Source organism: Cryptomeria japonica, chromosome 8, assembly GCF_030272615.1.
Source record: "Cryptomeria japonica chromosome 8, Sugi_1.0, whole genome shotgun sequence".
Taxonomy (NCBI): domain Eukaryota; kingdom Viridiplantae; phylum Streptophyta; class Pinopsida; order Cupressales; family Cupressaceae; genus Cryptomeria; species Cryptomeria japonica.
In genome coordinates, this window is record NC_081412.1 from 577,754,006 (window position 1) to 577,767,945 (window position 13,940).

Below are 13,940 nucleotides of genomic sequence, written 5' to 3' on the forward strand. Positions count from 1 at the left end.
AGGTTGAGACACCCCCTCAAACCATTGGTAGGCCTCTTCCCTGAGGAAGAGATTCCAAGACTTGTCAATTAAAAACCATCATTTCTATGCACACATCCATAGACTATGGTTGGAATGATTTTATTTTTTTGGAGAATTTTATATCATCCACAAGATTGTTTTGCTATCTGATACAGAAACACAAATCTATGTGGATATCTCTTCCCTTATATCATACCTCCAAGAATTTGAACCTTGATGGGTAGCATAATTAAAGAACATACCATCACTTCACCAATTATACTCAATCAATTGAACTAGAATTTGTTGATTATTCAAATAATTTTAAAAAAATACAACAAAATAATTGTTTAAAAAGAAAAACAATCAAAAACTCCCATTTCCCTGCCAATTTGTCCTGTTCGGTTCTCCTAAATTCATCCCAGGTAAACCCATATGAAAAATTCACAACCCGCCAAAAGCCCCACCCAAATCGACCCAGAATTCCAAACCCAATTCAAAACAGAGCCTGATCTGCAGCCCACGGCGAACCTAGTGGCTACATCGTAACTCAAATGACTGCTTATTGACTGATTTTAAAAACATAACTTATTGGTGAAGAATATATGAATACGAAGAACCTTACTTACAAACACAAAAAGATGGCAGCCTATAACTTATAAAATATGACATTACCTTCTTTACAAGGGATCCTCACAGGTGGCAATGCTGCCTCTGGAAATTTCAAATGAACAGACATTGGACAAGATAACACTCATCAATGAAAACTAGCAATAAATCCAGAAGCAACACATAAGGAAAATTTAAGGCTGCAAATTTGAATGTTGCCTTTGCATACAAAAATTTACAGGTGATGGCTCTGGTTATTTATTTTCGCCAACCATATTTTTTGAAAACCTCATTTTTTTGGTACACCAGGTGAACCCATCGAAGATGCGACAGTTGGAACTGAACTCTGTAGTGCTTTTGCTACCTGAAGTCCGGAATTAGAGCTTCCAGTAAGTTGTCCGGTGGTACCGTTGTTAACTACTGCCTCAGATTCCACTTGTGGCGCTGCCATTGATTTTTGAATCTGATTGTATCAAGAAATGAATTTAAGAACTCTGACACACTCGTGACTTCGACTCAAACAATTATTCCATTCCCCACCCTTAACTTCTCAGTTCTAGGGCAACTATCCATGTAATCGAAATACTTTAAGGCACAGAAATTTAAGATGTTTATAAAGAGAGGAGTAAATGTAAGATTTTTACCTTAGCAAGCCGTTCCATATGAACTTCATTGAAAGACTGTACAATTCTCACAAAAAATGAAATAATGTTAAGTATATTGAAACATTTGTCTTCCATGAAAAGTAGGAACGAACGAATAAAGAATACTATAGTTTCAACATGCATCCAAAGCATTTTTTCTTTTATCATATTATATTGCCCGCCCTGGACATGTATCTAAAACGTATTATATTATCAATTATATAACTTATAAGCAAATGAATTCAAGGGCAGAGATTCCAGAACCAAAGCATGATCCACAACACAGTTTTGGTATAATATTTTTGTGGGGAAAAAATGGTTATATCTTGCATAGAGCAGTGTAGTTGTAGGATTATCAATGCAGTCTTCAGCATTATTTTGCTAAATGAAGGTCTTTAAATTGAAATAGGTAAAAGCAAAGGAGCAGAAAATATCTTACCATCCTCTTATTTTTGTTGAATTCCTTGGTAGCATAGCCAGGGATTGACAGACGACAGTTTTTCTCTGCAGCAAACAAGATCATAATTATTAAGGAAACAGATAATTACCAAATTAAGCATGTCGAACATCAAATTAGAATTGTGCTTGCCTATATAAAGAACGATGATGATAAAATGATGTTTAAAAGAATTTTGCAAAAGAATTTCCTTTCTTTCCTTTGCACTATTCTATGAATTAAAGAAGGAAAACAGCAACATACTTCATAACATTTTTAGAGCTACACTTGAAACAATTAATACAACTCACTTAAATGCAACAACATATCCTTTTCTTCTACACTGGTCGATTTCCGATGTTTTGCATATGCAATTGCATTGATCTCTGCCTGCTTAAGAATAACAATAAAGATCAATCTTTAATCACATAATGAATAGTGCTATTGCTACCATAATCAGTCAACTCAGCTACAAAAGCATTTCATTTTATTTTAGTTTTAACAATTAATACCAGCTTAGAAAAGGGGTACATAATCGTATTATTTCTGCTTCTCCATTATACAGCTTGTGCTTTCAACACCATTCCAGAGTTGATCAATCATAAAATCACAGAATGTTCCATTTCTATGAACATTATATGTATAAACACAGATACAGGAAGACATGGTACACCGTACAACTAACAGTATTGAGACATCAATTTCAAATCAGAGCGCAGCATATAGAGAGATAGATAGATAGATACCAATTTTGATCATATAAATGAATAGCTATTGCTACCATAATCAGTCAGTTAAAACTTTTCACTCAATCATACTTTTAACAAGCAAAACCAGCTTGGAATAAAAGATGCATAATCATGATCCATTCTGCTTCTGGTTTATACAATGTTTGCTTTCATCACCATTCCAAAGTTGATCAACCATAAAATCACAGGATATTGCATTTCCATGAAGATTTTATTTGGTGTTAAACACAATTACAGGGAGATATGGTATGAGTAACGGGATGGGGGCACCATTTTCAAATCAGGACATAGAGGTGTGTGTATTTGTGTGTGTGTATTCACCGAGTTCTCCTGAGTGTTTTTTCAAGTTTACCAAGAGACGGGGGTACTTGGAGACTCTGGAGACTGGTACCAGTTTCAGTATGACTAATTTTCAAAATGGGTACTTGGAGATGCCAATTTTTTTTAATATAATTTAATGATTTCTTGAAATATCATGACAGAACTTTAAAAACAAGAACAGTGGTAAAGTTTAACATTAACTTTAAAGTTTAAATAAACAAATGTCAAATGTCATTGTGTCAAAGAGTTCAAAACTCACAATATCATTACATATTGAAATTCAAAAATATTGATAGTTTGATGCTGATACACATGCCAAAGGATACGAGATGCCTAGTTATGAGAAACTTTGTACAGTTCTTCTGAGAATAGAGAAGGTTTTCATGGATGTGTCCCTATAAGATATTTGAGAAGGCTGGAGATACTCAATAGCTTCCGTTATTTCCAACAGTTGAATTGATGTTATGCAAAGATCTCTTATTAGTTATTACCATTCCGGTGACCTCTTTAAAAGAACAGCGGTAAGTAAATCATGACACTACAAGAAAAGAGAATAATTGTACATCATCGATGAGTCTTTCTTGAGGCGATTGAGCAGATTGATCAGAAGACTATAGTGGCTATCATTATCATTACTAACAGATAAGTAAAAATGATTTTACAAGGGTGATGATACAGGATAAGAATCAGAGTTTTTTATAACACCTTATGCCCTAAGTTTTATGGCGGGAGACGTCAATTTCTGGTTGGGAGATTTTGGAGACGGCAACCAAAAGAAACTTGTGCGTCGAGATGTTTCCATGGACGTCTCCAGTACCAAAGATGTGTCTCCGTCTCCCAGACGCTTCTCAGGGGGTAGGAGACGTGTCTCCCAGTAATCTAGTTTTTTTTACAGAATAAACTCTGAAGGTAAACTCACTAGTTTGGGGTGGTGTTGACGTGTATTTTGTACACAATCATACACAGAATAAAATACCCAAGGGTACCTTATCCTCTCTTGAATAAAATCTCTAACTGCTGAAGATATCGCAAGAAGGATCAGTTAGGGTGACTTCAATGTTCTTTTAAGTAGGGTCTCTACATGTGGATAAGCACCAGTGGTCGTTGTGATTGCTGTTTCATCAAGGGGCCTTACGTCAATCCGAACTGCAGGAACAGGATTTCCTAATACTAACAAGTTCTCAAAAAGATCAAAAGAGTAGGGCTTGCAAGAGATAAATTCTAATCTAATCCTAAGAACAACTCAATGTAGGCTAGACTTGGCAAGGTTCTACCAACTTCAGTATCGCCAAAGAATTACAACTTTACTGAAACTGATGCGATCTTCTAAGGTGAATAATGATTTTCAAATCATCAAGAATCATAGGCACTACCATGAAGGTACATACCAATGACTCAATAATGAATGAAGGTTTATGCAATCCAAATATTTCCAGTCGACCACACAAGGCGTCCTTACAATCAGCAAGAAGCTAGTGGTTTGGAGTACGAATCTCACCAAAGATCAAGCCCAACACTTAGTCCTTCAAATTTAAATGCTACTTTGACTGAGGATGATTCAAGAAAGTAAACAACCATGAAGATAACCACAAGAATTGCAACAAAACACCATAACTTCAATATTTTATTGATCTCAAAGCCATCATGAACAACAATTGTTTAAAATTCCTTCTTCAAAGCTCAATCTTGCTACAAAATACTTGCTTCTATCAAATTGCTAATCTCTAATCACTAATGCTGACATCTAATTTCTAGTTTTTAAAATGAAAAAAAATGAGGGTATATATAGCATCCTCAATGAGTCAATTACAATGAACGGTCCAGATCAAAAGAAGATCAATGGCCAAGATTATGACACCTAAACCCTAATTAGGGTTTATTACAAATAGTCCCCCTTTTACTGAACAATATTAAATGCATAGCCAAATATTAAATTTTGGCACAAAAATCTAGGAGACATAGACCAATGACAATTAAGGTGCCACATCATCTATAACAACCTTTCTTCTAGAATCTTATTTCCCTTCCAATGCTCTTTTTTAGCATATGCAATGAATCTAGATACGATTCCCTCGATCTCAGCAATTGGAATCTCGGGAAGATTCCTCATTCGTTCTTCCAAGTGGATGACCTGATCGAAAGCCTTGAGGAGAGCAGCATCCCATTCAGGTTCAAGTTCTTTGGTCTTCTCAATCAGGAGCATGGTAGCAAACATCTGATCCCGTTGCTCATCTGTAATAACATTTTCATCTTTGCAAAAGATGACCTTGACTCTTTCTTCTAATTCCTGCAAATCCACATCTGTCTCAACTGCAATCCTCCTGCCAAGAATAGTACATAACACTTCAAACACCTTGTCCTGGATCGGGTGAATAACCTCCTCAACATGATTGCATCTAGTACTAATGTCCTCAAAGAGAACTTCTTCATCTGGAGTAAAGTTGACCATTGGAGTAAACTATGAGGTCCTCCATCCACTATCTTTTCTTGTGCTAGGACCTTTCTTGATGTTTGTCTGATTACTTGCAGGACAGGAATGATAACATCTTTAGTATGAGCAAAGGCGGCTACCGTTATCATTAAGTTGTGGATGATCTCAAGAACCTGGATAGCTCGATGAATGGTCTGCATCAGTCTTGTTGCAAATTCAATAGCAACTGTATGGGATTTGTCAATCCAAGAGCTCATAAGCTGGACCAAACTCCTGACTCTCTCTGCCTCTCCAACTGACTCAAGGGGGAGTGCCTGCGTAGGGGATACTGCTGGATCCTGACGCCTCAAAGGCTGATTGAGATGGCTAAAGTAGCCTCTCCAAGCACTAACCTCTCGCTCAAGCTTTCTATTCTTTTCCATTTCTTCTCTAAGCTTGTCTTTAAGTGCCTCAAATGAATCAGTGGCCTCATCCAAAGTCTGCTCGGCTGTGAGTGGACTTGCGTACTCAAAGCTCCTGATCAAGGCATACATGATGTATGAACTCATGTGGAAAGACTTGGTAGCCTTCAATCTTCTTAACTGCACGTCCAAGCAATGGCTAATCATTCTAGCCCAATGAATTGTTCCTTTTCCCTGAACTATCACTTGGATGAAGTAGAACATCCACTTCTCAAAATAGAAGGCTTGAGGGGCTCCTGTGACTCGGTTGAGCAGTGTTATCAAATCTCTGTACTCCTCCTGGAAATCGATCCTATGTGGTGTATTCGGAATCTTGCTCAGGCGAGGACGACTTTTGAGTAACCAGTTCTTATTGATGATGCTTAGGCAAGTGTCTGGATCATCTTCGTACATGGACCTGGCTCCTTCTATGCTTTTGTAGATCATATCTCTGTGCTCTGGCAGATGAAAAGCCTCACTTATAGCCTCCTCTGAAAGGTAAGCCAAAGTGTTTCCTTCCTTGGACACGATCGATCTGGACTGTGGATCATAATGGCGAGCACACTCGATCATCAGCTCATGGCACTGGATTGCTAGAGGGAAGCCGGCCGCCTTAATGATGCCACTTTCAATTATTCTTCTTGCGACAGGTGATGGCTTGCCAATGTAAGGGACCTCTCAAAACTTCTTTGTACTGAAGTTTCCCAAGTTGGTATCTCCAATGTTGCTCCACTTCGACACGATCTTGGTCTCCAAGTCTTCGTTCTTTTGATCTTCCTTCATGAGAGCTGGACGACTGGTGGATGCTCCTGCCTTCGGGGTCGCCATCGTGATACCTACACAACATTTCATAATAAGAAATAGATTTTGCAATGTATAAATATAGATTAGATTAAAGATAGAATTTAGGAAACTTCATGATAAGTCTTTGAGTTATCATTTCCTAAATACGATTGAGCTACTGGAAATTCAAAATTTCAAAATTCAAAATTTAGATTAAGACTATGACGATCAAAATTCAAAATTTAGACAAAAGAAGACTTCGCCATATCTCACTTGAGAGCTAACTCTAAAAAGATGCAAAATTATGAAATTCGCCTAGGCAAAAACGAAGATCGAAGTATTCAACGTGATCCTCCTCTAGCAAAGGCGCCTTTCTTGTCAACTCCACCAACTTTGGGATCTTCAACGTCTTGATAGAGTATTTGCTCCTCTTCAAACCAAATTCGCACTCCTTGATGAGATTTCGCACCTTGTATTGTCCTCCAAATCGCATGCAAATGAATGATTAAATGATGATTTAAAATGTCATATCACACCCCCTTTATATAAGCGCTTACCTCTTCAATCCCCCATAGGCCGACTTTTGAAAATAGGCAAATAATAAATAAATTTCAAATAAAAATGGAGGCCGACTTTGTAAAATATAGAAAATAAAACCCAAGCGCTCCAATTTTATTTAAATTAATTAATTAAAATGCCTTTATAATTAATTATTTCGATTTTTTAAAAGGCAAAATTAAAATTAAATGCCTTGTGCGCACCCATTAAATGCCAATTTTAATTAAAAAATACCAAGGTTTATCGAAATTTAGCATTTAATGCAATTTGAAAATAATGTTAGCGCCAAAACATGGGAGATGTAAGGGATACAAACCACATCGCTCTGGTCCCTGGGAGAGGGACAGGAGCGCTTTAGCATTTTGGTCTAGTATTTCTCGCTTCTTACGTTCAAAGTCACATCTTGGACGTCCAAACTGGCATTTTAATTGGGAATCTTGAGCTTGATCTATTCAACTTTGTAAATGAATGCCTCTTAGAACCATTATCGCCCTGGTCCTTGAATGAAGGACAGGAGCGAACTTTGCATTTAGCTCAAATTTGTCAACTTTTAATATTAACTCTTTGTTCATCACCTTTCAAATGACATTTCGGACCTTGCATGACTTCGCCTTGATATGATTTTTTGAAGGAAATGACTGATTCTATGAATATCGCCCTGGTCCTTGACTGAAGGACAGGAGCGATTTTGCATCTTTGCTCAAGTTAGTCACTTTTTGACGTTTGGTTCCTTGTCCATCATCCTTCCAAGGACATATTCGATCTTGTGTAACTTTGCCTTGGCGTGATTTTTGGAAGGAATGATGGTCTTCATTGAAATCGCTCTGGTCCTTGACTGAAGGACAGGAGCGAACCTTTGTTCCTTGTGCTCATGCTTGTCCGTATCAACTTTCAATTGCCTTCAAAGTATAAAATGGTGTCTCTTATTCCTTCTTGAATGTTTGAAATGGAAGTGGCAACCCAAAATTGGACACACTTGGACATTTTGCTCTGGTCCCTTGGAGAGGGACAGGAGCGCCTTGGTCAATTCCATCAAGTTCTTGCGATCCTTGTAACTTTGTTCTTCTTCGAGGCTTTCCAAACATCATTTCCCCCTTGTACCTTGGCCTGGATTCATTAAAATTCGAAGGGGAAGTCTAAATAACCAAGATTTCGCCCTGGTCCTTGACTGAAGGACAGGAGCGATTTTTCATTTGTAGGCTCAATCATTCTTTGCCAACGTTTAAAATTATCTTCAATGGATCCGCTATGCTCCCCTTCACTCATCTTTGACATGGAATTTGCTTCAACTTGGTGAGAAATTTGTCTTAGGAAGAAATCGCTCTGGTCCCTTGGAGAGGGACAGGAGCGCCTAAGACAAAATAGGCTTCACTGGCGTCTTGCACTCTTCAAAATTATATTCAATAGATTCGTTACGCCTCCTTTTACTTGCCTCAAACTTAAAAACTCATTTCACTTCACCAAAAACTTGTCTTATAAGGAAATCGCTCTGGTCCCTGGGAGAGGGACGGGAGCTATCATTAAAATTCGCCCTAGTCCCTGGCAGAGGGACAGGAGCGATTTTGCTTCTAGGGCCAATTTTCTCCTTCGAGGTGCAATCAAATTATATTCAACGAGTAAAATGTACCTCCCTTGTTTTTCTCAAATCGCGAAATCATTCAAATCTTTCAAGGACAAGGCAATTTTGGATTTCAAGCTCCGGTCCTTCAGTGAGGGACAGGAGCGATTTTTGTCCTTGAGAGCAAATGTTCATCTTTTTATTGCAAACGGCTAAATCCTGGCGTTCCGTCATGTTGATTTCACCTTCCATTACGTCCTTGATGCTTCAACTTGATCAAAATGAGGTCAAAATGGTCTAAGTAAGTCATTTCGCCCTGGTCCCTGACTGAGGGACAGGAGCGATTTGACCTTAAACTTCAAAAAACTTGCCAATTTTGAGTCTCAAAATCTTGAAAACCTCCAATTCGCGTTTAACTGCATCTTCTGGCAACCCTGCACAAGACAAATGAAATAAATTAATAACCAAGATGCATAAAATATCATTTTCGCCCTGGTCCCTGGCAGAGGGACAGGAGCGATTTTACCTCCATAGGCCAAAATATCAAGGTTTCAGGACTTTAGTCACTTCACAAGGCATAATTAAGCTATTTCCAATGCCTGGGATCAATTATCAAAATTTCCAAAATTTGGCCAAAATCACTCAAACAAAATTTCAAAAATCCATCATTAACACTTAGGCAAAATTTGGACTTGCTTTCAAAATTCTGACTGAACCTAGACAGATACTTGACTCCTTGACAGATTCACCCCATTTCAAAATTGCATCCTACGGGAGGAAGCTCAATAATCTCTCAAAATTGGACTGGATTCTGGCCTTAAAACATCGAAATGGAAACCCTAAGGCTTAACCCTAGTCCAGGCGACTCACTCACCTACTCAAAACCCTAAAAGCAAAGAGAGAAACAGGCAAAACCGAGCAAAAAAGAGGGGGTCCCCATTTTAATGGGGCGATGTGTGAAATGGTCACAACAGGTGGCCAAGTTTTTTGCAAAAGGAGTTTGAAATGTCAATGCTTGGTGAGTTACCTTTCTTTCTTGGTTCACAAATTTCCTAATCTGATAGGGAATCTTTATTTCACAAACAAAATATGTTAAGAAGACGTTGAAGAAGTTCAGGATAGAAGATTGTAATCCCGTAAGCAGCCTTAAGATTATTGGTTGAAAATTGAGCAAAGATGATGAATCTCCTATAGCAAATCAAACTATATATAGAATCTCACACAGTCTGATCCAGAAACAATAGTATTAACAAGCACTCCTATGGTCATTGGTTGTAAATTCAGAAAAGACGATGAATCTCCTGTAGCAAATCAGTCTTTGTATAGATCTATGATTGGAAGTTTGCTATATCTAACAACTACAAAGCCTTATATTATGCAAGTCGTTGGTTTGGTGGCACAGTTTGAGGCAGCTCGAAAGGAAACCCATGTACATGCAATCAAAAGGATATTGAAATATTTGAAGAGGACTATGGATTTTGGATTATGGTTTCCAAGAGGTGAAGATTTCACTTTTAACCAAAGTTCCCAGACTCAGACTCGACTCTGACTCGGCAAGGCTGACTCGACTCGTGACTCGGCTCGGACTCGGCAATGACTCGGCAACGACTCGGCAAAATAAGAAAACCCTTGAAATTTAGAAATTTTTAATGATTTAAAACTTGTTTCATACACCCATTATTGAATTAAGCTTAAAGACACTATAACATCATCAAATAGAAGCTAATTTGATCACATACATAAACATACATCCATCACATGCGTAGAAATGTAAATTGTAGTTTGGGGACGGCAGGGGGACGGCGACAAGGGGGTGGCGGGGTGGTGGTGCTGATATAGTTATACATATACATATAGTACTTGAAAAACTAGTTTTGAAAAGATGTATGATAGTATTACAGTATAAGAATTACATTTTCAAATGAGACTATAGGAAATTTGAAATACTAAATCTAAATACCAATTACCAAGATTTCTAAGTTGTGTTGTTATATGGAGCCTAATCAGACTCGGAGGTTAGATTTTCCCTACTTCTATCGACGCGGTTTCCCCCTATATTTTTCAACGGGGGTTTGGGGGCAACGCCCCCAAGTTGGGGTCAAGGGGCATCGCCTCTTGCGCGTTCCCTGTCGCAATACAGGGCGAGGTCGAGGGGCAGCGCCCCGTGAGGCCAAAAAATCATTAAAAAATGTTATTTATTTTTTTTTGTTTTTTTTACTGCACTTTTTTAAGTGACTCTGGCAAAGTCATGACCCTTGGACTCAGCGAGTCAGGGAGAGACTCGCTGACTCGGCGAGTCAGGCGAGTCACGCGCCTTGACCCGTCCAAGCCCGGGTCAGGGTCACCGTGACCCGGCAGGGGTCACCCGGCCCGCTGACTCGCGTGACTCGCCGCGAGTCACGGAACTCTGCTTTTAACACATATACAAATGTGGATTGGGCAAGCAATGTTGATGATAGAAAAAGCACAAGTGGAGGAGCATTCTTCCTTGTCAACAAACTTGTATCTTGATTGACTAAGAACAAGCTTTAATTTCTCTATCTATAGCAGAGGTGGAATATATTGCAGCAGCAGCTTGTTGCACACAGGATCAGTGGATGAAACAAACTTTGAAAAATATTAAGGTTGAGTACAAGCATCCTATCTCCATATTCTGTGACAATAGGAGTGTTATCAACATCTCAAGGAACCCAATTATGCACTTCAAGACAAAACATATTCTTATTTAATATCACTTTTTGAGAGAACAAGTACGTGACCAGCAAGTAAAGTTGGGGTATATTGCTACAAAAGAACAGATCACAAACATTTTCACAAAGCCTCTTCCATTCACTAGTTTTTCAAGAGAAATTGGGAGTGATCTCGCTCCATCCATTCAATAAGTTTTTCAAGAGAAGCATGTGTTCAGAGGGAGCCATTCCTTATCTTATTCAACTAGCCCCGGATACCCTTTGCTATTGATGTCAAAGGGGGAGAAGTAGAGTAAGGGGGTGCATTTCAGTCAAGGGGAGTTGTATGACCCAACTACATTCAGAAGATGTTTTTTCTTACAAGGTTGCCATCAATGACAAAGGGGGAGATTGTTGGATTAGTGCCATTGGTGTCATGGGGCCAATCAATGGTTTGTGGGTTTTACCGTGTGACAAATTTATGGCACCCTAATTAGGTTTTTGTTTGCAAGAAAAATTGATTTTTGTCTACATGGGCCAGCCTAATTTAAACATCCAAAAGGAGAAAATGTTAAAGATATAAAAAACACATATCGATGTATGTATGTATGTATGTATGCATGTATGCTAAGTCACCAGGTTCAAATTCGAATTCAAGTTCAGCAACCATAAAATTCGGATGAAGTTCGGTAAGGGCAAAAATTCGGAAAAAAAATTCGACATTAAATTCGTTTATATAAATTTACTTTTTTTAAATATAAATAATATATTCACAAAATTATAATTTATAAATATTAAAGTCTAAAATAATAGTATACTAAGTTGATAATAAATATGTTTAAATGTTAATATTAATATTAAAAAAACAAGTATAATAATGTTATTTTTAAATACATTTCAGTGTAAATATAAATAAAACAATATTAATTTTTTAATAATCGTGAATTATTAAAATACAAAATATGTGTTTTAAATAAACTATAAAAAAGCTTTAAAAGTTAAAACAACTGTATATAAAAAAACATAAAATCTCCAGATGAAGTCGCAGGTCCATCCAAGCTTCGAGCAGACTGCAACAAAAGTGTCATTCGCCAAGGAGAAAAACGCGCAATCCACGGGTTTCCATTCGGCCAGGGAGAAGAATAGTCAGAGTCATCGTGGCACTGCGACTCAGTGCAATTCGCAAGTTTCCATGCAATACCGTGGTGGCATGCCCCGTCACGCATAGCATCTCTCACCCATCGTAGCCCGTCGCACAAAGAAATATATTGTGCCCTAGCCGCGAGCACGAAGAATTTTGTTTAAAACAAAACTAACAAAAATTGTTCCATACAAATTTAGCAATGGATTTTAACGAATTTCATACATTTTTTAAATGGTCGCCGAATTTTGAATTTCAACCATGAAATTTGGCGAATCCGGTGATGTATGCAAACCAAGAAAAGCAGGAAAATCAAAATTCCCTCAAATTCCTAGGATGAATTCAACAATAAAAGTATGCTAATGATCCAAACATACTTTAAACTAGGTTTGCACCTCCCCATGGCAGATTCACATCTCCTGCAGCTTATAGTGCGGTGTTAACAGCCTTCATTGAGAGTTACACAAGGAAATAATCTTCTAACTGCACATCTTACAAACTTTGCAACTCCAACAGACAGCATTGTAAATTGCACTGCTAACACATTGGACTCTATGAGCACTACCTAACAAGCTACATCATCAATGGGGATCTACACCATTTAACAAAACTTCATCTTCCATGTTCAATAAAGAACAGAAATTTGAAACAGTTGGAATATAGATACTCTAAAGAACTATTTGCTCTAGTCTATGGAGTGCAATTGTTGTCTTCATAACCATCTCCTAGATTTAGACAATTCATTCCTTTAGATAGGATTGGGAGATGCAAGTTGGCTACACAGAACTCCAATATTTGTATACATTCTCAAAGCCATACAACCCTTCTCAGGAGTCCACCCACGTAAATAACACATCGTGGACTCTCAATCCAGCATTAACCTTTATGTAGCATATCAGTATCCTATTCAAGATAAACAAACGAGCTTTAGTTTCCAATCTCTCAACTCTATTGAACATGTACAATGACAATTCTTTATTTCTTGTTTCTTTTCCATTGCACGCTCAACATAGTTCACGAATTAATTAATTAGATTATATCTCTTAGTTTGTTTCCAAATTGTCCTCCATGTAACTTTTGGGTTGAACACGGATCACTTTCTATCCTACTTATATACATCTTTAGATTCTTCTTTTTCTCATATATTGAGGTCTACGTATTTGAACAAATTATTGAATAGGATTGATCCTATGCTCCATGGGGACATGTCCTCTGGCTTGGTACCCTCGTTCCCATACCAAAAATGTTTCGGGGACTCTATTACAGCCAGGAAATGTCCTCTCCCTTGTTTACCCCATGGGGTGTGTTATTAATATTGCATATCAACAGTCAAATGATAACCATAGGATAGAATAGTAACCAAAAACTCTTCTTCCGGATGGAGTGTTTCAGTCCCTCCACGAACCATCTCTTTTTCAACCCATCCGCTGGTTGACTCTCCATTTTCCCAATTAGCTCCTTTAGGTGCCTTCCGTAGGCACGAACTAATTCCTTTTGTCCTTGTTTCGTATTGTATATCTCTGTCACTATTTCATTATCATCCCGGAGTAGGCAGAACTCCTTCTCGAAGGCTTTCCACAGCGTGTCCCATGTGGTCACTG

At 38.0% G+C, this 13,940-nt stretch overlaps 1 protein-coding gene across 1 annotated transcript in view; it reads right to left on the reverse strand.

Moving 5' to 3' along the window:
* Positions 1-570: 570 nt before the first annotated feature.
* Positions 571-13,940, reverse strand: part of LOC131034412 (transcription initiation factor TFIID subunit 12b) — a 92,080-nt gene continuing 78,710 nt past the window's right edge. The window contains exons 5-8 of the mRNA XM_057965885.2: positions 2,001-2,079; positions 1,693-1,757; positions 1,254-1,289; positions 571-1,072 (exon numbers count right to left, since the gene is read on the reverse strand). Coding sequence (XP_057821868.2) covers positions 899-1,072; positions 1,254-1,289; positions 1,693-1,757; positions 2,001-2,079 — 354 coding nt within the window. The 3' untranslated portion in view covers positions 571-898. The remainder of the gene's footprint in view (positions 1,073-1,253; positions 1,290-1,692; positions 1,758-2,000; positions 2,080-13,940) is intronic.